Source organism: Phalacrocorax aristotelis, chromosome W (genome assembly GCF_949628215.1).
Source record: "Phalacrocorax aristotelis chromosome W, bGulAri2.1, whole genome shotgun sequence".
NCBI lineage: Eukaryota > Metazoa > Chordata > Aves > Suliformes > Phalacrocoracidae > Phalacrocorax > Phalacrocorax aristotelis.
In genome coordinates, this window is record NC_134310.1 from 1,776,507 (window position 1) to 1,802,257 (window position 25,751).

Here is a 25,751-nt window from a genome sequence, read left to right on the forward strand (position 1 = left end):
CTTTCTTTCTCCTTCTCCTTCTCCTTCTCCTCCTTCTCCATCTCCTTCTCCTTCTCCTTCTCCATCTCCTTCTCCTTCTCCTTCTCCTTCTCCTTCTCCTTCTCCTTCTTTCTCCTTCTCCTTCTCCTTCTCCTTCTCCTTCTCCTTCTCCTTCTCCTTCTCCTTCTCCTTCTCCTTCTTCTCCTTCTCCTTCTCCTTCTCCTTCTCCTTCTCCTTCTTTCTCCTTCTCCTTCTCCTTCTCCTTCTTCTCCTTCTCCTTCTTCTCCTTCTCCTTCTCCTTCTTCTCCTTCTCCTTCTCCTCCTTCTCCTTTTCCTTCTTCTCCGTCTTCTCCTCCTTCTACTCCTCCTTCTTCTTCTCCCTCATCATCATCATCTTCTTGGATTTCTCAAATGTTTTCTCACCCTCCTCTGGAATTTGCCGCTGGGGTCTGACGCAAGAGAAGCGAGGAGAGAACGGAAGCGAGTATATCTATACCGAAGCATCAAAATTCTATCACAGCAGTCACCGTGCTGATGATTTCTAGGCAGCCCCGCCTGGTTTCTCTGCCTGGTCACCACTTGGCCGTACCTCGGCTGGTCTGGGGTGACCGGCGGTGCAAGGGGAAAATGGAACAGGAGGGCGGTAAAAGAAATTGCTAACTTAGATAACGCCAAGGTAACTGGATTCTGACAACGTGGCCCCGACCATGGCGCCCTACGTTTGCTGTGCCATGCTCCCCAGGCGACATAGCGACCTGAATTTGTCCCTCCTTGTGTTGCGTGTGGGGAATGTATTTATACCGTAAGCGTGTATGAGTTACACCTGATCAGCCTTGTTCTGTCGTGACCTTGAAGACTCTGAAAGGACGATGCCTCGCATAGAAAGTGCTGAAATAGTGCATTATCAGAGCATTTTACGCATCTGTTAGGTTGTATGTGTTTTCAAGTCCCCTGCCCTTCGGTGGCGTTCCCTCTGGGTAGGGTACAACATCATTTTTACCAAAACAAAGGTTTAAATACTCATCTTTGACCCAAACAAGCACGTTTTGGGCAACAGAGACGACCGGCTGGCTAGAGAGGGTCGCAGGGAGGCTGCTCCTCATTACCGGAGGAGGCCGGCGCGGTGCCCGGTGGCGACGCGGGGCGGTGGGACGCGCTGTCCCCACGTCACTCTTCCCCGCCCGCGCCTCGGCGTCTCCACGCTGCCAACCCCTCGTTAAGACGAAGGAGCTAATTGCAGCGTTGCCGGCAGCACTCTGTGGCAAGGGCTGGAAGATGTCGGCGCTGCCTGACGCCCGCCGGCGGGTGGGTGTGCGGTGGGGGGGTGAGGGGGTGGGAGATGCTCGGCAGCGCAGATGCAGGCGCGGGGGTCTGCGGGGGGTCCCGCACAGCTGCACCTGCAGCGTCCCCCTGCACCCTCGCACCGGCGTGTCCGGAGCTGAATCCCGGCGGCAAATCCTCGCCTGCGTCGGTGCCGAGTGCTGCCGGGGAGCTTGGCTCTCCAGCAACACGCATTAACGACAAAACCCGGTGCAGAACGACTGCTTTTGCCTGGTTCAGCGAAAATCCCCAACGTCGCTATGTCGTGGCCAGATGCAAATTCGCAGAGCGCTGCGTTTGGAGATTAAAACACCAACAAAGATTTAATTTTTTAAAAAGGCTGCTTCTCGTCAGATAACTCCCCTTAATGTTTTTAGCGGTTTGCTTTTAATCAGCTCGGGCCGTGCCGGCGGGCCAGCGGCGGACGCGCGCCCCCGAAAGCCGCGGGTTCCCGCGAGCAGGGCTGCGCCGGGGGGCTGCCGGGGCGGCGGGGTGCCGGAGGGGTGGGCGGGTGGCAGGGGACTAACCCAGCCTTGCCCCGCGTCGTGGCAAAGCCCCGCGCACCCTCGGTGTCTCTCCACTGGTATTCCTGGCTGTTATTAATACAAATTTTAAGTAAGATACACATTTTTGGTTCTGAAAAAGAGAAAAGGAAGAATATCCGGGACAGTCACAAGTTGCCGAGCGAGTCAGAAAAATATATCAAAGTTATCTCAATGTATGCGTTGAACACAAATACGATATGGGAAAGTAATTAATTTTCATTGTCATGTGTTGAGAATTACGTTCTAGTGACGGGCTTGCTCCCCGCAAAGCGCATTAACTTCTGATCGCGTTACGGACGATCTATTTGTAGTGAAATTTTCCCATTCAGGAGAGGGAAAGCGCTGATGTGACGGGGTCCAGATTCAGCTGGACCGTTCCCCACTCCGAGGTTGCAAAAAAAGCAAGCTGAAGTCGTCTGCAGTCATTTTTGTGACGCATTGGCCACGATGCAAGGGTTGCTTTTTGGAGTCGCGGGTCTCTCTCTGTTCCCATGATCTATAGACACCGACACGTGAAATTTTTAGAATTATCTAGTGCCGGTCAGAAAAAGCTTAATCCGCTGGAGTTAGGGGGTTGTTTCCGTGGCAGGAAAGCGATTAAATTAGATGATTCAAAGGTCCACCCAGTCTAATTTTGCGGTAAGGTTTGCGCTGAAATGTAACGCTCGTTGTATAACTTTGTGTGGAGCTGTGAAACTACGGCTTTTATGATGAGAGAAAACACCCTGGTTCGCAGTTTGCAAACGCAGGAGGGAAGAACGGGCTTGATTCCTGGGTGCTTATTAAAAACATTAAGGGGGGGGTGGTGTTTAATAAATTGTCAAACTGCTTTGTTCTTTTTCGCCTCTGGAGCGTTTGGGTTGACGGTTGGCCTTGCTGATCCTAGAGGTCTTTTCCAACCTTCCTGATTCTCTGATTAATATCTACGTTCGTAGGAAGTTTCGTGGAGTCGCTTTGCCGAACTGGAGACGTTCTGCCGGCGTGGGGCCGGCGCTGGGCCGGGGGGCGCCTTCCCCCCCACCCCCACCCCCGTGCTGGCGGGGCGTTTTGTCGCACGGTGACCCCGCCGGAGCTGGGATTTTTGGCCTTGCCTATTACGCGCTGAGGGTGGTTTAAAGGTTACAAATGTGATCTTGTCAGATTGACAACTCACTGTTCTAATGAGGAAAAAATCCTCAAAGCATGAAATTTGAATGAAATGTGTGATTATAATTCAAGTACTGTTTACCCAAACCTCCGGGGACCTCCCGAATAAATGCAGAACAAGTGAGTTAGAGAAACCTCTGCTCGTTCTTTCCTCCCGGTCCGTCCCCCCCCGCCTCGCCCAGGCACACGGACCCTATAGACCCGGGTGGAAAGTATGAAAGAGAACTTTGCCGTCGCCCAAGACGACGGCTCGGGGTTGACATCACCATCTCTTTGTCGTTGATTAATACTGTATGTGGTGCGTTACCACGTCGCGGGGTAAGGAAATAGGTGCTTTGAATTATTAAAGTTGAGCCGGGAGACTGGCTGCATGCTCGGATGGCATTTGCTTCGGCATATGCAAATGATTTAGTTTCATTTGGGATCAATTCCCAGGGGCCCTCCTTTCCTGTGATGCTCTGGATTTGGCAAGCTCCAGTCGGTCCCGACCTGGGGGTGGGGTGGGGTGGGGGTGCATCCATCTATCCATCCATCCGTCCGTCCGTCCGTGCCCCCTAACCCTGATGTTGGCCAGGCCGGCACCTCGCAGGGCGGATGTTTGGGGGGGTGGGGGGGATGTTTGGGGGCATAAAACCCAAAAACCAACCAACCCCCCCCCCCCCCAACGAAGTGGGGGGTGAGGGGGGCGCGCGGGGCTGCGCGGGGCGCGGCAGCTGCGCACAATGCTGGGAGCGCGCCAGCAGCACGGACAGATGGCGGAGTTATTAGATGTGCATCATACGATTCCCTTCCTGCCACTCGCTTTTTAATCAAATTAAAACCAAAAAAAAAAAAAAAAAAAAGGAGGAAAAAGACGAGGGGAGAAAAAAAAAGAAGAGAGGGAGGGGCGGGGGGGGGGGCGGCGCGTTCCCGCTCGCGTCCGCGGGGGCGCGCGGGGCGGTGCGCGGGCGCGGGGCGGCGCGCGGCTGGAGGTGGAGGGGGGGGAATGGGGGAAGTGGGGGGGGGTGGGGGGGGGGGAAGAGGGGCGCGCAGCCTCCGCCCGCCCCCGCGCGGCGAATGGTCTCGCCCTGCTTTGCATATCGCGCGCGGCCCGGCCCGGCCGCGGGAACATGCGAGCGGAGCGATCGCGGCGGGGACGGGGCCGCCGAGCGCGAGTTTGACAGGAAAGTTGCGGGAGCGGGAGCGGGAGCGGAGGGGGCCGGCGGCGGGACCATGTACTGCGCATACACGATCCCCGGCATGGGCGGCAACTCTTTGATGTACTACTATAATGGGAAAGCGGTAAGCCGTGCGCTGCGAGACCAGGTTTAACTAGGACGGGTTTAGCGGCGGCGGGGAGCGCGCGGCCCCTCGCCGGGCGGGCGCGGGTACCGGCGCTTCCGTCATCGTTTTTCCCGGTATTTTTTGGCGGGTTTTGCGCTGCTTTGGGGTTCGTTTTCTTATTTTCCTGTAGTGGAGAAAGTCCGCCCGAGCTTAAAAGTTTGGGCTTAAGTCGAAAGATCCCAAAGCAAAAAAACCGGGGGGCGGGGGGGGGGGGGGGGGGGGCGGGAGCGGAGCGGGGTCCGTCGTGTGTCGTCCCCCCCCTCCCGCAGCCCACCCTCAAAAAGTGCTCGCAAAATAACGGAAAACACACCCCCCCCCCAAAAAAAAAGCCCTGCTCCCTCCCGCGTTGTGGCGACTTGCCCGCGCCGTCTGACTTCGGTCTTGGGGGGTTTTTCCTTCCCCCCCTCCCCCCCCCGCTGCCCCCCTTTTCCAACAGAAACGCTTTATTTAAGAAAAAGAAAGGGGGAAAAGGGGGGGGGGGGGGGAGAAGGAAAAAAGGAGGAAAAAAAGGAGAAAAAAGAAAAAAGGAAAAAAGAAAAGGAAAAAAGGAGAAAAAAGGAAAAAAGAAAAAAAAAGATGGAAAAAAAAGAAGGAAAAAAAAGAGAAGGAAAAAAGTGTCTGGTATTTTGTGCATAACCCCAGCAGAAGGTTTATACTTGCCATCTGGAGGTTTATTTTTTTTCTCTGGCTGGGTCTCGAGAAGGAAAAGTATTTCAGTATATTTTAAAATATTTGGGGGGGGGAAGGGGGAAGGGCGAGGGAACTGTTGCTGAAGGGAGAGGAGAAGAGAATTTGGGAGCGCTGGGAAGGGAGGGCAACGCGTGGGGGGAGCAGCCTTCGCAGGCTGCGTTCCTTCAACTTTCCTCCGTTTCATCTGATCCCAGCCAGGGCGGCGCGGTTAGGCCAGAAGGGAACCGGGAGAGTTTAAACCTTAGGCCCGGTTTGGGATGGAGCAAACTAATTATCCTGCCCGGGCTGCGGGCGAATGCATAGGCATGTGTGCCCGGGCGGCAGCGGGCGTCTGTAACGCCGCCAGCCCGGGTCGCTTCGTACGGACAGCCGCGCTCGGGAATGAACATCTGTTTGAATAACTGAGATTTTTTTTTTTTTATTTTTTTTTTTTTTTTAAATGTGCTTGTTCGCAGAGAGTTGTGGGGCCTCGTCTTTTGTTTTGAATATTTTGCAAACGGGCGTTGCGGTAAGGCAGGGCGCTCCGTTCGGGGGTGGAAACTGAATTCGCACAGGAAAAGCAATTGGGATTTAAAACTATCAAAATTAAAAAAAAAAAAAAAAAAAAGATTTATAAATTTACTGCATGGCTTTTTTTTTTTACCTTTTTTAAAAATTATTATTATTTATATTTTTTTTTTAATTGCTCATTGCTATTCCAGAGCTTTTAGGCTGCACCCAAAGCCTCCGTGACATTCCCATGCATGGCAGGGCCAGCCGGCCCCAGCAGCTTTAAAAGAAAAAGTTCCCAAACGCTGCCCTTCGTCCCCGCCAAGTACCAAAACCCCGGCGTCGGCAGCCTGTAAACAGGAAGCAGCGATGCACGGCGTCGGGGCTGCGGTAAACAATTTCCAACACTTGGACCAACTTCATTATTCTTTAGATATTTTTATTTCTCCTTGGGGGGGGGGGGTTGGCGTGGTTGATAAGCGCCCTGGAAGCTGGGCTTTCCCTTTGGTTTTGGAGTTTTCCCCCCCCCTCTATTCTATTTATGTATTTTTTGCTGGTTTCTGGGTTTTTTTTGCTGGTTCTAGCGAGCGGCCGAGGCTGGGAAGGCTGAGGCCGTAATGTCATCCTATCGTACTTCCATAAAACGCAGAACATGACATCCCGGGGCCAATAAACCCCGCTCGGCCGCCAGGCCTTTTCGCCCTTATTCTTTGTGTTTTCCCAAAGGTGGGACTCGTAAAAACCAGGCTGGCCCTGCCGCGTTTCCAGGCACCGGTGGAAGGTGTTGGTGACGAGGCAGCCTGGCCTCGGCGCGTCCCCGCGCCCGGGGAGCACAAAGAGAGAGGCGAGGGTCCCCGCGCCGCCGGGGGGGTGACGGCAGCCCTGGCAGCGCTCCCCGCACCCCGCCAAACAGCCGCCAGGAGTTGCGGGAGTCGGGGGGGTTGTGGGGGGGGGGGGTGGGCTGAGGCCCGCAGGCGTTCGAGAGGGGGAGAAAGTATTCCCCGCGTCCGCTTGACAAACAGATTATTTATTTTTTTGTGCGTGTGTGTGTGTGTTTTATAGAGCCGGCATTGTTCTGGCTCCGGTTCCGCATTGTGCAGCTCTTGATGCGGTGCCAGGCATCGTGCGGAGATCGGGGATGCCATGCATTAATTGTTCGCAACGCCTCGTCGCAAGGACCCGCGGCTCTCGGGGCTGCACGGCTCTCGCTGGAGCAGAGCAGGGGCTGCTCTGTCTCGCACAACTTGTGCAGGAGGGACAGAGTTCTGAATTCCTCCCTCTTTTTTTTTTCTTTCCCTTCCTTTTTCCCTTTTTCTCTTTTTTTTTTTTTTTTTTTCTTCTCTCCCCAGTGACAAGTCAATTACTTGTTTAAATTCAGTTTGAACTCCCTGAACTGCGAGCAGGCGGCGGAAGCAGGTCTTCCCTGGGAATAAACAAAAGAACGGGGGGGTGGAAAAAAAAGGCAAGATCATTCCAAAGCCCTCTGAATCGAAGTTACTGTGGGAAGGGGAGGGCAGTTGGCTACGGGAGTCACAAAAATGGCTGGGAAAAAATTACACTGCCATAAACGCAAGATTTGCAGAGCATGTTTTCTGCAACTTGCCCCCCCCTCCCCCCCCCCCCCCGCGCTCGCAGGGCATTTTAGGAGAGCTTGCTCCGTGGGAGGGCACTTTTTGCCTTTAACTATTTACTGGTGGCCGTCGGTAAGGAACCTTTTCCTTCCCATCTCTTGCAGTAAAGGGTATTTGTCCTAGAAAATCTTAAAAGAGCAGCAAAACTGCTGGTGTCAAATAATAAAGCGGGAAGATCAGCCAGTGCTTGGCGATTACGTTCCTGGTATAATAGATAAACGTCGGGCTCTCGATTCACTTTCTCCCCCCCAAAAAAAATATTATTTAAAAAAAACCCCAAGGCGTTTTAGCGAAGGAGTGAGGAGTGTGCGCTATTATCCGTGATTAACTAGATTAACGCTTTGATTCCGTGGGAAGCAACGGAACAACAAGGGCCATTTTTTCCCCTGCGCCTCGCCTCTTGCTCCCCGAGACGCTCGCGGTGTTTTGGGAGGCACCCGTTACCTGAAGGGGGGGCGGGTGCAGGGTTACTGCCTGAATCTGATTTTTCGGCGTCGCTTGTTTTCAGTTGCATCTGGCTGGGGTTTTAATAAAGTATTATTTGGTCGTAGGCAAGACGTCGAAACGCGTGGAACTGTAAAGAAGAAATTATTGCAAGTGAAAATGAAAGGCAAAAGTGGCAAAATTTTCTTTTAATGGTATCTTAAGATCCCATCGGCGGCTCCCGCCACGCGCATGTGTTAAATCATATAGGGAAACCTATAATTATTGTAATTGCTCTTTTTGCTTTATCCTAACAAGCTTCAACCCATCTCTCAAACTAGTTGTTTTGAAATAGTTATTTGTCAAGTCATCAAATCACAACAAGTAAATGCTAATGAGTTTTTCCTGTTTACATTCCGTCTGCTATTCTTATTATAAAGCTTTTCAACCCCATAAAGTTCCTAGATGAAGATGAATGCTCCGTGGTATCGTTCCTGCTAATAGGCCAGGCCAAAGAGTGCAATAATTCCATGTACCGCGCTTAATAATGACAAGTGAGGAGTTGTGAATGGCACGAGGCTGGCGTCGCCCTGGGAGCGGCGCGGGGAAAGTTTTCTTTCCGAGCACGAGGAGGAGGAAACCTCGGCATGGAAACGAGAGACCCTCGCGCTCGCACCCTTGTGCCTGAACCGGCAGTAATTCAGCGCGACGCGGACGGTTCATCTTTGTTTAAAGGGATGCCGGCGCTCCGTTCGCTGGGAGCACTGGGAGCGCCGACGCGCAGATCGTAAAACCCGTATTTATTAGCAAAAGTTACAAGGTGCTTGAAACTATTTCCGAAGCGTAGGGAGAGATTTTTTTGTGTGTTGTGTTTTTTTTTTTTTTTTTTGTGACGGAGTAACGCTAAATTTACAGCGCCTTCATCAAATTGCGGCCACGTACGGGGAGCTGAGGCTTCGTGATTTGAAATCCATATGTGTACGTGTGTACGTACGCACGCACGCAGAAATGCCTGCTGCTCTTGGGCTGGAGGGTGGAAGCCAGGATATCTAGAGGGCTTTTCCAGTGTTTGTGGGGCTTATGGAAGGGCTGTATGTTTATAATAAATTAATATAAGCTTGTAGGCTCCCTACTGATAACGAGAAAACAGGATTTTGTAAATCATGACTGTATGCCTAAACCGATACATACATATATATATAGTTCTGTACATACAGACACATTCTGACACAGTCGGTGGGTGCGTGTGGGACGTTCTGGAGGAAGGGAAGGGAGCTGCACCGATTTCTTCAGAAGCTTTGAGCCCGCAGACATAACCCTGGCACCGTTCCTAAGGGCCACGATACCTCGCCATTCAATTAAAATTCACCCTCGGCAGGTCTGATGGCTTTCTCCCCATTGCGCCGCGTGGGAATACGCGTGGCCTCGTATTTGCAAAGCTGGGTTTTGTTGAAATATTTTAGGAATTTTTGAAAGCTTAGTGTTCTTGCAGGATGTTACGTCGAATCTTCGCTTTAAATAATATGCTTTGCATATGCTGATCAGAAGTGAGCTTCACCTCTTCGTCCGTGCCAGTTTGGAAATTATTGTGGTGGGTTTTTTTTTTTTTTTTCTCAAAAAGAAATTATAAATAGAATTTTATTTGGTTATAGATTGATGGTAGACATGGAAAATGATGTTAGGGTGTTGACATGCTATAATAGCACATATTATGAGCTGCTTTTTTGTGGGCAGGGCTGGGGGGGTTAACAAAAGATCTAATGGCTGGTGCAGTCTTTAAATACCTTTCCAATTGATCTACAGGAAATTGTGCAGAAGAATTGTTTGTTTCCTGTTTCAGCATAAATCTGGTTTGCATTATACTTGGTTTACTGTAAAATTGCCGTGGCACTTCGGAGACACGGGATTTGGTTCTTTTGCGCAGGGAATTTATTTTGAAAAGTGAATGTTTCAGCCTACGTTGGGCCGGTTTCTTTCTGGTTTTATGGTGTTGTGTTGCTGGTGGAACTTGAACTTTTTTTGTTGTTGTTTTCTTTGAATTTTTTTAAACCGGCCTCTGAAGTTTTGCAGCCGGGTGGGGTGGGAGGAGAGGGGACTGCAGCGCGGTGCCTGCGGCTTGGAGGGGAGGGCACCGCACAGTTAAATCAGAGCCCGCCTGCAGCCTTGGTAGTGGGGAGCCCTGATGCGCGCACAAGGCGCCTGCGCAGCATTGCCCTTCCTTTGGATGGCTTTTCCTTTATTATTTAAAAAAAAAAAATAAATAAAATAAAGGGGGCGGGCTGGGGTTAGTGGTTTCTGTGCAGGTGATCTGGGGGAGGAGGCGCGCTCGTTTCTCGGGCTGCCCTTCGCGGTGCTGCTGCCCCGAGGTTGCTGCCCGGCTCCCCAGCCTTCCCCCGCGGACGCCCAGCCTGCTGCGCTGTCGGCGCCTCTTCCCACCGCTCAGGTGGGTTTCTTCAGACAGCCCCCGCGACGTGGCTTTAAACCCATCCTTTCACAGTTCCACCGCCACGTAACAGTACTTTAACTCGTCATTTCCAGCGCTGGGTAATAAAAATCATAACGCCCTTCTGCAAGAGGTAAACTCGTGTCCAGCAAGCGGCTGCATTTAGCGGCTGGCGAATCCCCAGCGTTTTCACATCAAAAGTGTTTGTATTTATTATTGCTCGGTTAATCAAAAGAGAGGCTATCCCGGACAGCCGAGATCGTTACGTCAGAACCGATCTCTCGCTCTGTTGTGCTCCTTTTCACGGTGGAGGAATTCTCAGGCTCATTAAAAAGTTTCTGTGAGTCTCAGGGTTCAGTGGGAAGACGGCGTTCTCAGACCTCAGCAGGTATCTCGAAATATTTAGCATCTGGCTTTGTTCTGGCATGGCCAGACAGAATCATCTGAAAACCTAAAAGCATAGATTTCACTGTGTTTCTCCCCCAAAATTCAGGGCAGGTCTTGCTTTTTCTCAGCTTGCTGCGTTTATGTATCTTCGTTTCAAAGGTTTTGTTTGGGGGTTGGTGTGTGTTTCTTTTTCCTTGTTGTTGGGGTTTTGTTTTTCCTGAGAAAACATTAGTCCGGTGTTATCTCCTGTAAGTCAACGGGACTTTTAAAGTTGGAAGTGGGCTAGAGCAGGAGCAGAATCAGACCTTTGGCGCTGAGGGCTTCGTCCTTTTGTGCCGTGGCTTTCCCAAGGCCCAGCCTCAGCTCTGGATGCTCTCAGCTTCTTCCCAAGCAGGGGTGTCCGTGTGAAACACAGCGTGCGGAGCACAAATCTTCCATCTACGTTTTCAACGTGCGTGCACACAAACACAAACGAACCCTGCGGTTTGTTGCGTGCAGTTTGGTACTTGAGCTTTGAATTTTTTCCCCTTAAGGAGCTTAGTTTTGCCTATAAAATTAATAATACTTTAAAAAAACAAAACAAAACAAAAAAAAACCCTCCCCAAAGTTTGAGTAGAGGAAATTTCATACACCTGCAGAGCTTTATTAGGTGCCTGCACAGGAGTGAGAACTCATGTGCACAAGATCAAATTGTTCTTTAAACCATGTACCTACGCTTTTCGTAATGAAAAGCAGCTGAATAGAAGAAGAGGGGTCTGTAGCCCCCCAAAGAGGGGGGGAACCGAGCTGGGTGCTGCCGGCGTTCAAGGGCGACACAACGCGGGGGTCAAGGGCGACACAACGCGGGGGTCAAGGGCGACGCAAGCCGGCAGCCCTGGCCCGTTGCTCCCCGGAGAGCCGAGCGATCGCGTCCCCGGCGCGGGGGGCACAGTGCCGGTAATTGGAGGGGCCGCGCGGGGAAGGGTGCGCTGCAGCTGCTGCCATTGTAGCCGACCCGCGAATGAAAAGGGGATGGGAACAATCCCGGCCAACGTTTTGACTTGGCTTTTTCACCTCTGCAGACGCTGAGGGTGAGAACTGCCGAGCCGCCGGCGGCGTGCACCAGCCACAGCCCTGACAAAGGGGATGTCCGCAGTGCAAAACAAATCTCGCTGCCTTAAAAATAGCTCTTTGCTCACAAAGCGTCCTTTCGTAATTGCAGTTAGAAGAGTTTATCCAGCAGCTGGTGACTGATCCTTATTAAAGTCTGTTAGTAGCCCTATATGTTGGATTTCTTATTGTTTTTTCCCCTGAAATCCATGATAGCAGCAGTCATACCTCCTGCAAGGCACAGTGCACGAATAACTCCTCCCTCAAGGGCAACCTCACGGAAAAGGTCTTGTGCAGCGTATCTAGAGACACCTTTTTTTTCTACTTTTTAATTTTTTTAAAGAATAATGCTGAATTACTCAATGGCTTTCTAATGAATAAAACAAACCAAATTGATGTAATGTGCATATTTAAACCCATTCAGTTAAGTACTGACGTGATTAAAATAATCAAATGTATTACTTAAAAAATTAAAAAGGATAACTTCTGCGCCCCATTATTTTATTGACTTTTAAATCTAAATTGCAGAAGTGTTTACATTCCTAGTGGCATTATGAAGCTAAACTGATAAAATCAGAGAGGGGAAAAGTTGATTGCCCAGCGTTTTATTGTCGCTGCACCTGTCGTGACAGCGAGTCAGCCCCGGAGCAGCGCGGGGAGCAAGGGCTGCTTCCTCGGGCTCCCTTTGCGGGTGGCAGGCGGGGTGGAAGGGACCACGGGAAGGGATCTGAAGTGGAGGTTTGCTTTTCGCGGTAGCTCGTTCCTGCAGTCAAGTGATTAACAGGCTTTCAGAAATCTTAATGCAGCCTAGAAAAAAAAAACCTATGCAAATAGAGGGAGAGGTAGCGCTCCCTGCTACCTGCTGCACGCGGTGCCTGCGAGCACATACGGCCCAGATAAAGGTGGTTGTGTGCGAATGAGTGCCCGTTTCACACAGCGAGAGCCTGGGTTTTTCAAAGGACTTGTGTGACGGTCAGCAGGGAGCATTAATCTAGGTGAAAATCCCACCTAGGTAAGGCTGAAACTGCTTTAAGACAATTGCTGTCCAGTGGGAAGGGCGCCGGTGTGTTTGCCTCCCCGGCTGCCCCAGTGGGTCCCCGAGCCGCCCCGCCGCCCCGAGGGGATGCTCGGGTGCTGCCCCGGGGGCGCTGGCGGAGCCCATCCTCGGCCGCGGGGCTTCCCGGGGCTGGCTGCGCCGCCCGCCTCCCAGGGCTGACCTCTCTTCCCTATCCTTCTCTGCTTTTTCATTTTTGCTGAATATTTGTTATCGCGCCCTCTGCTTCTTCCAGTCTTGAATGTGATGGTTGGGAATGGGAATAAAGAAATATTCCGGATCGGCTGCTCTTAAATGGTGCTCTGCCCCCGCGTGAAATAGGTAGACTGTGAGTTGGAGAAGAAATGATTAAGCTATCAATGTCTTCTAAGTGGTGGTTGTTCAAGGTGCTTAGACAATTACAGATTTTGAGTTACGGAACGATTTGAATTCCTACAATTTCCCCGCACCTGATACGTTTGCCTCTCTCTTACATCCCCTCTAGCTCTGCAGCAAAATGTTTGCATAAATACGTCCTCAGCCTCGCGGTGGCTCTTGGACTAGAGAATTTTTTAATTATTTTTTTTTTTCAGAATTAACGCTATTTCCAGAATCAAAAAAAAAAAAACCAACTCTCCAGCTGTGGCAGAGGGGAGGGAGGGGGAGCGCCACCAGAAAAACCAGATGTATTTCTTGCAGGAGGTAAATCCCTCGCACCCGCAGTGGTCACGGCGCGGTCGGGAGACGCCCGCCCCTACGGGAAGTTTGGCTGGCAAAGGGAGGGATGAGCGTGGATCAGCCATCTTCCCCCGGCGTTACGTCCGCAGCACGTCCTTGCGGGCGGTTTGGGAATGGGGACAGCTGCGAGGCTCGGAGGGGTGGCAGCTGCCGGGATGCAAAACGGATTTTCCTGTTAACACCTGAAACGGAGACGGGGGGAGCGCTGCAAACTTAAATCGGGGCCCGTAAGCCGATCGGCACTGCTTCGGGGTAGTAATCCCGCTTCCCAGCAGTCGCGTCATGAAACGCGCCCGTGGCTGGCTGGAGGTGGTCGGGACCCCTTGCAGGGGGGGGTCTCTGGGGCTGTGGGAGGCAGGACCCGCTGCCCGGGTAGGTGCTCCCGGGCGAGTTCAGTCGCCAGATTTAGTATTTCTTTCTCTTTCCCACCGTTCGAGACGTCTGACTGATAAATAAAAACCATCTCCAGGGTAAAATTTGCTGGTCACTATTTTTATCAGGAAAACAACAACAACAAAAAATGGTGCGGACGTGGTTTTTTTTGTTTGTTTGTTTGACTTCCTAAATGAGCCTTTTACAAACTGTTCACCATTTCAGAAGTTAAACACATGTTGTTTTCAGTGGTTCATTAGAATACAATGTTTTTGTGCTAATCAACTTCAGGCGGGGTTTGGACGCGAGGTGCCTGGTCCCAGTTCCGCCCCAGGTCCCGGTGGCCGATAGCCACCATCCGTTGGGATGATCTGGGTTTTTTTTCCCCTTCCTTTATTTTTTTCCCTCCTTTTTTCTCCCCAGCCCACCCTTTCTCACGCCAGCACGTGTGGAGGGGGGGGTCACTTCTGGTCCGAAAGGCGGTGGAGGTGGCCACTGTTCAGCCTCTCTGTGGCCATGGAGAACTGGTGTTCAGTACAGCCTTAGGAACTGTAGGATAAAGGTCTGCTTCAGCATCAAGAAGAAATAACTCTCCCCCCAACCACCCCCGTTCCCGGGGAGCACCGTCTCCCCTGCTTAACGAATCCGCGAGCGCCGTGCCAGCACACATCTGTCTCGTGAAGAAGGGCTGTTGATTCTGCCAAAGCCAAGAGAGGGCACCTTGTAGGGGAAAATAAAATTACACATGTATAGACGGCTCTGTACTGATCACTTCTGGCAGAAGCCTGTTTCTGATAATCCCCCTCGCTGCCTGCGCCACACACACAGATCTGTGGAAGTCGGAATACGAAATAAGTTCTGCTGCTCCGATTGCATGCAGAGATCTGCCGCAGTTTTGAGGTTGCAGTTGTAGATCTTCAAAAGGTCTAGACTGAGGTCTTTAATTTGGTATGCTATTAACTCATAGGATGGTAATTTGCTTTCAGTGTCTTTATTTATAGCCTTAACTCTTTTTCATAGCAACTTTTACTGTGCTGGGGTGGGGGAAGGGAAGAAAGATCCAGTAAATAAAATCACGCCACGTTAAACCATCCTTGTTGTGTCCCGTAGCTCTGGTTTTGATCTGAGAGGAAATCACAGCGTTTTTTAGTTCCATGGGCCAAGATCCTTGATCGAGGGGAGCAGCCCCGGGTACCGCGCTGCGGGCTGGCCGGGGTGCGGGGCTGTGGTCCCTGCGAGCCCTGGCCTTGGTGCAGCACCACAACAGCCACAGCGTTCGGGGCTTTTTTATTTCAAAGCGATTATAAATGCTTTCAAAGCACAACTGTTCTCTAAAGAAAAATATTTGGGGGAAGTTCAGAGAGTTTAATGCAGAAGGAGCGGATGGTGACAACTGGGCTGCTGGCTCGGTCATCTGCCTTTCTGAATCGCTTTCACGGGTGTTTAAATACGACATATGTGACTGTGGACTTGCACTGTTTGTAACATCGCGATGTCCATCTCCGGTGTCCAGCCTGATGTCCCGGTCACCCAGTGTAATTTTATAAGGTATTGGGTACTCAGGTCAAGCTGTCATTTGCAGAAAAAGGGATTTTTAAAAAAATCTGTTGTTGTTTTTTTAATCTCCAGTAAGATGTAGACCAGATTCTCCTAAGAACACGCGCGTATGCAGTGGCTTCGTTGGAAATATTCATGTGCTTAAATCTGTGCATACTAAAACGCCCAGCTGGAGGAGATCCCGGGACTCTTACTTGCAAAAAAGAGAAGGGATCCGTAAATGCAGACTTTCACGTGTGTGTTGGTGTGCTCGCAATTCTCAGCACACAGGTGGGAGCGCTTTCGGGTGGGAGGGTTTGAAAATTTGTGCCTTTAGCGCTTAGTTCAGCCCAGCTGGAAGGTTTAATGACCTTGGTTCCCTTCCACGTCGGCCACAGGAGTAACCGTTAACCGTTTGAGCAACGCTGGCGAGGGTCCCGCAGTGATGTCCCGTGCAATGAAAAGCCCTCGATGGAGAGAAGCAAACGGCAGCAGGCGTTGCAGGGGCTACCTGTGCTGGGGTGGGTTTTGCTGCTGTACGGTGGGGCCAGTGGGAGTGTGACCCTCTAACCCCAGGCTCAGTCCTGCGCTCTGTGCTGATGCCAGCAGATCCCATTAGCACGAGCTGGAGGACGTTTGAGCCCTGCTCTGCAATGGGAGGCATCTTCTTCCCTTTTCCTAGACATATGAGGCGTTCCAGCAGTAACGTAAAGATCCGCTGTTACAGGTGATCCATGAGATAAATACTTGAGTTACTTGTCGTCTTTCTGACAGCAAGCAACCATAGCATGGTTCAGCTTGAGTTTTAAAATAGAGCTAACAGTTGTACCTCTGCAACAACTGCAGATCCCAGGCTCTGCCCGCTCCCCTTTGTGTTTAAGCAAGGCGACGTACACCCCGAGGGGAGCTTCGAAGATTTATTCCGGTGCCGATGCCACAGCGGAGATGTCTCTCCCTCTGATGACGCCCATTTGCTAATAGGTAGGGAGTAATGGGTTTTTCTGAGTAGCTCCTTTCCACTTGTGGTGGAGACACGTTTTTGGGAACGTTGCTGTGTCGGAGTCCGAGGTCTGGTCCATAACCGTATTGACTTTTGAGCTACTGAGCGCTACAGCTAATGACTGCTTTGTTAGAACAGGAGTACCTTTGGCATGGCTCGTGGCTCTCAACCACCAAGCTAATCCTTCACTGCTACTGGCAGCCACGTATTCAAATGCCTCTTGTAATTTTTAGTTAGGATAGTCATATTTGCATAAGTGCGTTCATATTCTTTAAAATTGCATTTTATACCTATCTTGTTTATCAGCTCCAGTGGGTGCGGAGCCTTTTCAGACCCTCTTTTCTTGGTGAGACTGGGCATCGGGAGATAACGGCGTCGCAAACTGGCAGATGCTTTACCCTGGAGCTCGTGATGGTGTGCACAAACCATCATTTTTTCCTTGCAATAATTATGGTGTTAAGAGGCATTTGTGTTGTGTGCTCTCTTTCAGCTTGCACCATGTTTGGTTCCTGTTATGCAAATACCGCTTTAAACTTAGAAATGCCAATTTGCATTAATATTTTGGTTTCATATAGCTAGCTATTGCATTGCAAAAACAAGTGCATTTTAATGAGCATTTGGCAGAATGTTAAAAAAAGATACGGTACTCATTAAATTCTATTCTGTGAAATGCAGTAGTTTGTTGCCAAAAATCATTAGGATAAAATATAATGCAAGTTAAGGCCACAAGTGTAGCCCTCATCAGAGAGTGCTGCGACGCTGTGGAGCTGCAAAGCCGCGGCCTCGTTTGCTGCAGCGTGCAAACTTCTCTCCCTAAGCGTGAAGCAGGAATGCCGTGAACCTACTTGCCCGCTCCCCTGCCATCTCTCGGCCTTCCCATGTCTAACCTTCCTGCTCTAAGCAAGCTCCTCTTGGCGTCTGTTTGCTTCCTTTAATTTATCTGATCCTGCAGACTTTTAAAAGGCATAAACACTAAATTGAAAAACAATATTTCATTCCCTAATGCGTTGCAGAGCCTCATTTTGCAGCCGACTTTTCATTAGGCCTAGGTTTTGTTTGGCATCCTCGAGCCAGCGTCACGCATGAATCAGCGGCATTGTCACGTCGAGGGAGGACCGCAGCATCCCTGCAGGTCAGCGGAGCTGCTCGGGAGACTCTTCTCGGCGCGGGGGACCTTTACGTAGAGTTTTCTGCGGCGTCTCGAGGTTGCACGCGTGCGTACAATTGCGCGCAGGTACGCGTGCGTAGCTGCTGCCGCCGCCCGGAGCCGGCGCGGCTCCCCCTCGCCCCAGCACGCAGTGCCAAGCCGCTGGGAGCTCTCTGGATTTTCTGCCCCCTGGTCGCTTTTTCCTCGCCGTACAAAAATGCCTGGGAGACGGCTTCCCCCCCGCGGAAGGAGGAATGCGAGCTAGGAAAGCTCGCCCTCCTCCGACACTTCTTTTTTTTCCTCTTTAAAAAATTTTTTGGCGTATTAATATTGGAAAGGCTTCCAAGGCTGACACTTGAGAAGCTGCTTTTCTCTAAGCTGGCTGAAGGAGGGCTAGGACAGGGTTAAATGAATTCTTTTCTTCATTACTCAGAAGTGATATAGACTTTTCTTTGACTAATGTAGCTTAATTAGTGGTCAATTAAAACTGAACATTGTTGAATTGAAGTTCTTTGATCAAAATCCTTGGCATGGTCTCCCTTTCTTTAACTAGCCACCATCTTGAATTCATTTGGAATCAGTAGTGTAAACAAGTTTAAAACTGGTTCTTTTATAAGAAGTCAGCAGGCTTGTATAGCTGTGGTTTCTTTCTTTTCCTTTTTTTTTTAACTTCTGTAGGCGGCAATTCAAAGCAGTGTTAAATGAAAACAGTGCTACACCCTGAAAAGTGCATTTTTTTAAAAAAAAAAAAAAGTTGCATTAATTAATCAGGATTCAGTGGTTCCTCCTTGTTCCATTTCTCGTCATAATCTGTATTTTCTCTCTGGTGAATAATTTCATTATTATCTGAAATATATCTTGTTTCATAATTGGGCAGCAGTTGTTCAGAGTGTGTTCAGGGACTCCACAGTTGACAAGCAAGCGAAAACAAAATTGGCAGAGAGAGGAACGTGTTTTAAAACCAGCGCAGGGCCTTAGATTTAATTAGAGAAGTGCAGCTTTAACTTCTGGCGATGCAGAACAGCAAGAACTTAAGAAAAGGCTTGATGCATCATTGCTAAATTTTGCTTGAGGGGTTATTTTAAGGAATACATCTTCAAAGGTTTCTGGTAAGTGAATGTTACGCTCAAGAAGGGCACGGTTCAGACGATGGTCATAATGTGTCCTCTAGAAACATTTTGGGTTAGATTTTTATTGCTCACCTACTAGTTCGGTCGTTTCGGCGGTAAGCTGGAACCAAAGATAAAGATGAAAACGCTCAGTCATTGCTAAGAGCTGTGTGAAGAGTCATCGTTAAATGCCCAGCTTTGTTAAAAGCTAAATCGAGCCAGAACAGGGCTGTCAGCGCTGACAGTGAATCAAGTAGGTTTTAAAACAGCGTTGAGTTTTTGATCAGCAGAGTTCTCTTCATAATATGGATGAAGCAGGCTGAGATTTTTCAAAATATATGTATTTATCATCAGTTTCCCTATAAATGCAGTTCTTTAAGCTGCAGTATTCATGTTTTATGGTACCTTATTAATATTATTTAGGGGCTAAACTCTGAAAGGAAACTATGTTTTGGGGTGTTTTTTTTTTGTTTTCTTTTTGTTTTTATTCTTTCTTAAGCTTTCCAGTTGCCAGGTAGGGTTTCCTCCCCGTGTCCTCGCTGGTTCCATCGGCGTGCTCTCGGGCAGCCCCGGGCTGTCCCAAGTCAACTGGAGCCCATCGGTTTGAATCGCAGCCCCAGATTTTGGTGTGTTTGAGTATGTGACACTATTCACGCTTGTAAGACTCGATTCTCAAGCCTGTGCCTGGGCTGTTTTGTGTGCCTAATTTGTGTGCACAATTACAGTGATTGCATAGCCCGGCTGTGTACAAAGGATTACGGAGCAGCGGCGCGGCGGAGTCGCGGGCACAAGTGCTTCATTTACATGCAGTCATGGTAATGGGGAAAACACAACTCGGAGTGTGTTTGAAAATCAGACCCCGAGAGTACCCTTCATTCAAAGTGCTTTTTAAACACTAGCAAACTAAACTTCTCAAATACAGCTGTGTGCAGCTCGGGCTGTGAACCGGTGGAGCTTTACAGCAGTATTTTTTTTTTCCTTCTTTCCGATTCGAATCCGCCCATCTTCGCATGACAAAGTTTGAGTTTGAGTCAGGCTTGGCCGAGCCCAAATCTGCATGTCAGCCTCCTGAATTTCCCATGTTCGCGTTTAAACCGCGCAGATTCACACGGTCCTGATACTCTCGATATTAATCAAGCTTGCTCAGAACCGCTCCCTCTCCCCCAGCACGAGGTGCGCTGTGGGGGCAAGCGCTGCCCAGGCGGCAGAAAGCTTGCAGGCCGCTTTCCAAGTGCCATTCATCCCCGAGAAGCGAGGTTCAAGGGGTTCGAACTTCTGACGCGTTTAGTGAAGCGTAGTGCTGCTGCGTGGACGCGGGCAGAGCGTAAATCTCTGTGGCCCAGTCTGGCGCTCGCTCGCCGCTGAGCGGGAGCCGGCCTCCGAACAGCCCCTTCCCACCCTCTCCTCCGACCTAAATGCATTTACCTCGTCTTTTCGATCAAAATATTTTATAACGTAAACCTCCCGCTGGAAATCACAATAAAGAAGTTTAAACAAATGACTTGCACATTTCCTAACTGCTTCTGCCTTGCTCTGGGCTTTCATTGTAGGAGGGACTAGGAGGAAATTGCTCTGCGGTGATGACATGAACAGATTTCTTTCTTTCTTTCTGTGAATGATGGCATTTTCAACTTTTAATCCCTTTCATCAGAAACTGGGTGAAAATCATAGTCCTAAACAATAATTAAAATAAAATTTCCATCTCTTGACAGAGAGAGAAATTGTTTATAGTAAATGTGCCTTTCAGCCTTCCCTCATGCCTTCTCCCAAAAGGGCTGATTAGGATGTAATAATTGGGGATGATAGCAGGAGGAAGACGACAATTCCATTTAATTAAAGATAATTTATTTTACTTTAACTTGGTGATGTCCCACATGAATAAGAGTAGATTTAGCAGATAGATTTATTAATGGGTACTGACATCTCTGCTGACATAAAAAGCAAACATTTTCTTTCCTCATTGTTTTTATTGTGTCTCGGCACCTGAAACCGCTGTCACCCCGCTTCCCGCCGTTCCGGAGATGAGGACATTTCCGCAGAGGGCACAGCTCGCGATCCTGCACCCGAGACGGGTCTGGGGCACTGGGTTCCGACCAGGAACCACCTCTTCCTAAACACCAAACCCGAGGAAGGCGGAGTCCCGTCTGGGCTCCTTTCTGCTTGTCGATGAGACCTTCCTTTCCACTCGAGTTGGCTGAACATCCAGTTAGCCCAGAGCTCCCTGGTTCACACAGAGCACTGGGCGAAATCCCGGCTTCTTGTGGGGCCGGAGCTGGGGCACAGGGCGCCTGGTGGCAGGCTTGGCATCCCAGCTGGTACTGGAGGAGATCATAGCCCATTTCCTGGGGATGCTCCATCAGCCTCAGTCCTAAACGGGGCTATTTCCATCCCTAGCACTCTCCGGTGAAGCACGGTTTCCTTTGGGTTGTCCCAGTCCCTCCCAGTGCGCCCAGTTCAGCCTGCGCCCGCTTCGGTCCCCTCTGTCCCCACCGATGAACCTCACGGCCCCGCGACCAGCTCCGCTGAGTGACACCCACCGAGAGGGTACATCACTGGGTGTACGGCCCGCCGCTGTCGGGAGCCTGTGTCAGGGCTTTAGGCAAACAGATAAGGTCTAATTAACGTTTGTATATGCTTTAAATTATTTGATCACACTGTGCTAGGTAGATAATGACCAGAAACACTGGAAGATTGCAAAATGAAGGCTCTTTTCTTGCAGGGAGATTTGAGAGGAAAATACGGGCAGATGTCTGATACATTCACTGTCTCTGCATGTATTTGTAAACAGAGCAGAGAAAATGAAAAAAAAAAACCCAACACAAAATGGTTCTCAGTAAGTGCAGAGGAGAAAAGGAAGTTAGAAAGCAGATCCTGGAAGAAGGAAGATGCCCGAAATAGTCCTTTTCCTTTTCTCTGTCTCTTCTGGGAACTCCTTTGCTGAAAAAATAAATGCTTAAAAACATGCCATCTTAGGTGAAATGCGAATTAGAATTCACGTATGGAAACTGCCCCTGGAACTCAGCCAAGTGGCACCTTTGTTCTTTTCATCATCACTTTTTGTTTCTATTTTCCCACTCTTTTTTTTTCCTCTGCTCCCTCTTTATTGCGTTTTGGAGGTCTGGTTCTGCCTTGCTGAGCATCTGCAACTGTTGAAATCCTGGAAACTGCAGGATGTTGGCTTAATTTTTTAATTTTGTCCCATCTCTCCGGTCACACCCCTGGTTCTTTGTCCTTTCTTCCTACCCACTCCGTCTCAGTTTTGCGCTTTTGCTTCTCCTGGACGTGTCTCCCGCTCCTCTCCGTTGCCCTCTGCATCCTCGGGGCCCTTCCCCGAGCCCCACCACAGAGAGGCAGATCTAGCCAGCGCTCGCCGTGAGGGTTGAGTGTTGGTTTACCCAAATCAGGTGAGTCAGCCGACTCTTCCCCTCCACTCTTGAGTCGCCAGCTCCTCGTCGGCTTTCTTGGAGTCAACGTCTCCAAAAGTCTATAATTTTCTCATCTCTCCGCAGCCTCTGTTGCGTTTTCTGTGCTGGCGTGGCTTTCCATCCCTTCACCCCGCGCATCTGCTGGGTGCCGGCAGGGCTGGTGACGGCAGGCTCGCGTCTCGGAGAAGCACGACCGGAGTCGTGTTCAAGCGACTGCGACGCGGCGGAGGCTGATCCTCCCGTGCTCACATCCATGCGACCTGGTGGCTGGGGAAAAAAAAAATAATGAAAGAAAGAAAAAATAAAACCAAACCGATAATGGCAAGGCCATGCCCAGCTGCACGTCGCTCAGCTGTGCCTGAGGTTTTGCCTCTGACGCTGCTCTTCGAGTCCTCCCATCTTGGCTGGTCTCGCCGCTGACGGGGATCCCGGGCATCCCCCTCTGCTTTGTCCCTTCTGTGACGCACTCTTGAAAACATGGAGGTCTTTCTGCCGTGCCCATCACTATGGCCCATGACTACTTTGTTACTCAATTTCCCTCTCTGTGGATTTTTCCCTTACTCTTCTTTTCCTTCTGCTTTGCTTTCCTCATCCCCCAGGCTTCCTCGTGCCATAGGTGACCATCTCCCAAGCCCTCCTCAGCCGCTCTTTGGCTCTCGCTCCTCTCGCTCTTCCTTTTCTTTCCCTAATGCCTACTGGAAACAGTTGTGCTTTGGTGGGACCGTTGGGTGAGCTCTGCCTCCTGCTTGTCCGGGATCCCAGAAAAACGATGTCACGTTAGAGCAGAATTCACCTGCGGTTCCGGACCCGGCTGCGGGCGGTGGCGTTTGCTCTTGCACGGCTTTGGGAACGATCCGGGGCGGCTGCGTGATAAAGACAAACGGCAGAAAGAAATCAGAGCCTGAAGAGAAAACCTCCGCGTCTATTTATGTTATTGTTGCTTTTTTAGAGTGTGTGTTACTGCACAGGCATGACATAATGCTGTAATTTTTTTTTTTTTCTCTAATTTAGTTGACCCCTTTTTAACTTTGGGCGTTCACGAGATGCAGTGTTCAGCAGTCCCATCTGGAAGACATTTTAACTGAACAGGATCTGCGGACTTAGAGGATCATATAGGGTGGGATAAGGCAAAAAAACAGCCAGGCAGCTAATGTTTAGGGTATGCTGAGCGCAGGGCAGCTCTTTGTGTGAGCAGCGATTCCTGGCGGGAGCGGAACAACCGGTGCGCAACAAAATAGATGGTTTGGTGCAGATTTCAGCGTTTCACCTCAAAACGAGCTGCGGTTTGTAAAGCTGGCACTTTGTAGTGGCTTTCTGAGTCGACGTCGGGCTTTGCAAGTTCCTACTCGATGGCGTTTGCGCGAGCGAGAGGAAGCGCAGGGCCCGGCGGGGCGGTGGCGTGCTCGGCCCGTAGCTGTGCCGCAGCCGCAGGGAACGGAGGCGTTCGGCGTGTGCCGGGCCAGTCCCGCGCGAAACCCGCGCTTGCAGGAGCCCGGCGCAGGGAGCGCGTCCGTGCCGACATCCCTGGCGCCGAGCCTTCCCTGAGAGGCGCGAGGGTACAGTCAGTGAGCCTGAGGAAGCTTTTTAATAAACGCGAGCGGCAGGAGAGGGGATCATCGCGAGACTAAACCTGCCGCAAAGCCTGCGGCGCGGGGTCGGGGTTTTGGGCGCACGACGCACGGTGCGTGCCGGAGAACCGGCGTCAGTGGAAGGCCGCGGTGCAAAGGCGCATGTGTGTGCGTGCGGGAGCAGTCTCGCACCTGCGCTCCCTTTCCGCAGCGCTACCCAACCTTTGGCATGAACCCGGCCAGCCCCCGGCTCCCCCCGCCGGCCCTGCCGCGGCGGTGGGGGCGGCGTGCCGTGCCGCGCCGTACAGGTGGTTACCCCGGCTATGTACACTTGTTTTTCACGGTGCACCGTGCACTTAACGGCTCAGCGGGACCTGCAATTTCATACCTCTCACGGGGCCGGGGGGTGGTTTGCATGTGCTTTTCTGTGCTGGGGCTCATATGGTCTCAATTACCATTTGATGGCAACGCCAGGCCCGAGGCCTTTCGCATGTTTGTCCTGTGAGAAAGATCTGGAAGAGCCGACATCTGGTTTTGATTGCCGCAATTGCAGGTTGATAGAATAAACGCAGGGTGAGGTGGGTGGGTTTTCCTTCCGGCCCCTTCCAGGCCGGGCTGGTAATGTGCTTCACTGGCAGGGCTGCTCTTTTCATCAGCGCCCGCCGCCCCCGCGCCCCGCTCCTCTTCCTCTCCCCCCCCCCTCCCCGCTCACCCACAGCAACATGTGGCTGAAATTAGGGACCTGCGGTTTGAAAAGTGCCCTTCTGCTGGAAACCTGGAGCAGGTCAGCCCACGGAAAGGGGGGTCTGCTCCTCGCGCATATTGAAGTACAGAGTTTTTTCTTTTTTTCTAATTTTTTTTTATTTTTTTTAAACTAAAAGCTGGGGAAACTAATCCCTAGCCTGGCAGAGCAGTCGCTGGTGTGATGGCAGAGGTGGGAGGAGCGAGGACAGCAGCTGAATGTATCCCTCAAAGCAGTTGTAAAGGAGGGAATAGTGATTTTTTTAGCAATTCTTTTTTTTTTAATATGTAATTTTTTTTAGTGTTGCTGGTGGATGCGTTTCCCTCTGCACGCACCCGGTCTGCCGGGGTCTCGCGTTCCGCCCGCTGCCGATGGGGTGTTCCCGGGCTGCCCTGCCGGTCGTAGGGGGGTGAAACAGGTTGTGGCCGCGGAAGGTGTAATACCTGAGAGCGCGAAATGGCGGCGGTCGGTCCTTGGCTCGCGTGTGTTCAGTCCGCTTAGCGGGAGGCAACTGGTACCGCCACCGAGGCGGAGGTTGGCGGGAAGAGGCGGCATCGCGCGGCTGGTGCCGCCGGCTCGGAGGGGCTCCTGCAGCGAGCGCTGTCTGCTCGGTCAGGTACTCGCTTAAAAGAGTCTTTCCCTCTGTGCGAAGCTGACATCTGCTAATGCAGAGCAGCTTGTTCCAGCAAGCAGGTTTATTCCTCCTGACAGCTCTGATAGCCAGTACGCTGTGCCATTCGGTAATGCACTTATAATTTAATAAATGTTCTCTTTGAGATCTTAATTTTAAAGGAGTTTCACCATGTATTTTAAAGTCTCCGGACTGCTGATTGATGGGTTTATTCTCTTCACAAATGTCTCCTTATAGCAGGCACCTATTTAAATGGATTGCTCCGCGTATAGAAGTACACTGCCCTCAGTCACAGTTGTGTTTTACAGCCTGTGCTTTATGTTTGTGCCGCATGTGCCAAGTGATAGATTCCCCCCCCCCCCCCCCACCTAATTTCTGCGTGTGAAGACCGGAACGGGGCTGCCCAAGCCCCGTTGCACCGCCGCGGCCATCGCGCCGGAGGGATGCCCGCTGGTCCAGCCTCTCCCGAGCAGGGAAATGGAGACGCGTTTCAATCTGGGGGGAAGTTCGAAGTCGTCTGGCAGCGGTAGAGCCAGTGCCTGCGAGGAGGGGCGGAGGGAGCTGAGGAGAAGAGCCAAGACGGAAGGGGAAGGGACAATCTCTCACGCCTCCTTGCTCAGGCTGGGTTTCCAAACACCTGCAGCCAGCTGCCCCGGCCAGCCTGATGGAGAGAGGCCGCGGTGGGTCAGGGGGACGGCCCACCCCGCAGCGCCTCGGTGCTGGAGGCATCTCCTGGTCCTTGGCAAGCACACACGTCCCCGTGGGCAACGTCTGCGAGGGGCGGCCGCGGCCCTGGCCTGCGGAGCTGGGGTCTCTCCCCCCCAGGCCCTGCCAGCACCAACCAGCACACCTCCAGATCACTCAACAGCAAATATTAAGACTTATTAATAGGCGTTTCCAAGGCCGTTTATTCTTTGTCTGATAGTCTCCGATCCCCAAGGCTTAAGCGCAGGACTGTGGGTAGAGGGGAAGCGTGTGGTCCATC

General features: G+C 51.1%; 1 protein-coding gene across 30 annotated transcripts in view; it reads left to right on the forward strand.

The window, feature by feature from the left end:
* Positions 1–25,751, forward strand: part of TCF4 (transcription factor 4) — a 240,176-nt gene that overhangs the window by 166,141 nt on the left and 48,284 nt on the right. For 4 of the 30 annotated variants that reach the window (XM_075077576.1, XM_075077577.1, XM_075077578.1 and 1 more), the window contains exon 1: positions 4,032–4,271. The exons of the other annotated variants lie outside the window; for them this stretch is intronic. In XM_075077576.1, the coding sequence (XP_074933677.1) occupies positions 4,047–4,271 (225 nt within the window). In that variant the 5' untranslated portion in view covers positions 4,032–4,046. Of the gene's footprint in view, positions 1–4,031; positions 4,272–25,751 lie in introns of those variants that run through there. 30 annotated transcript variants of the gene reach the window in all.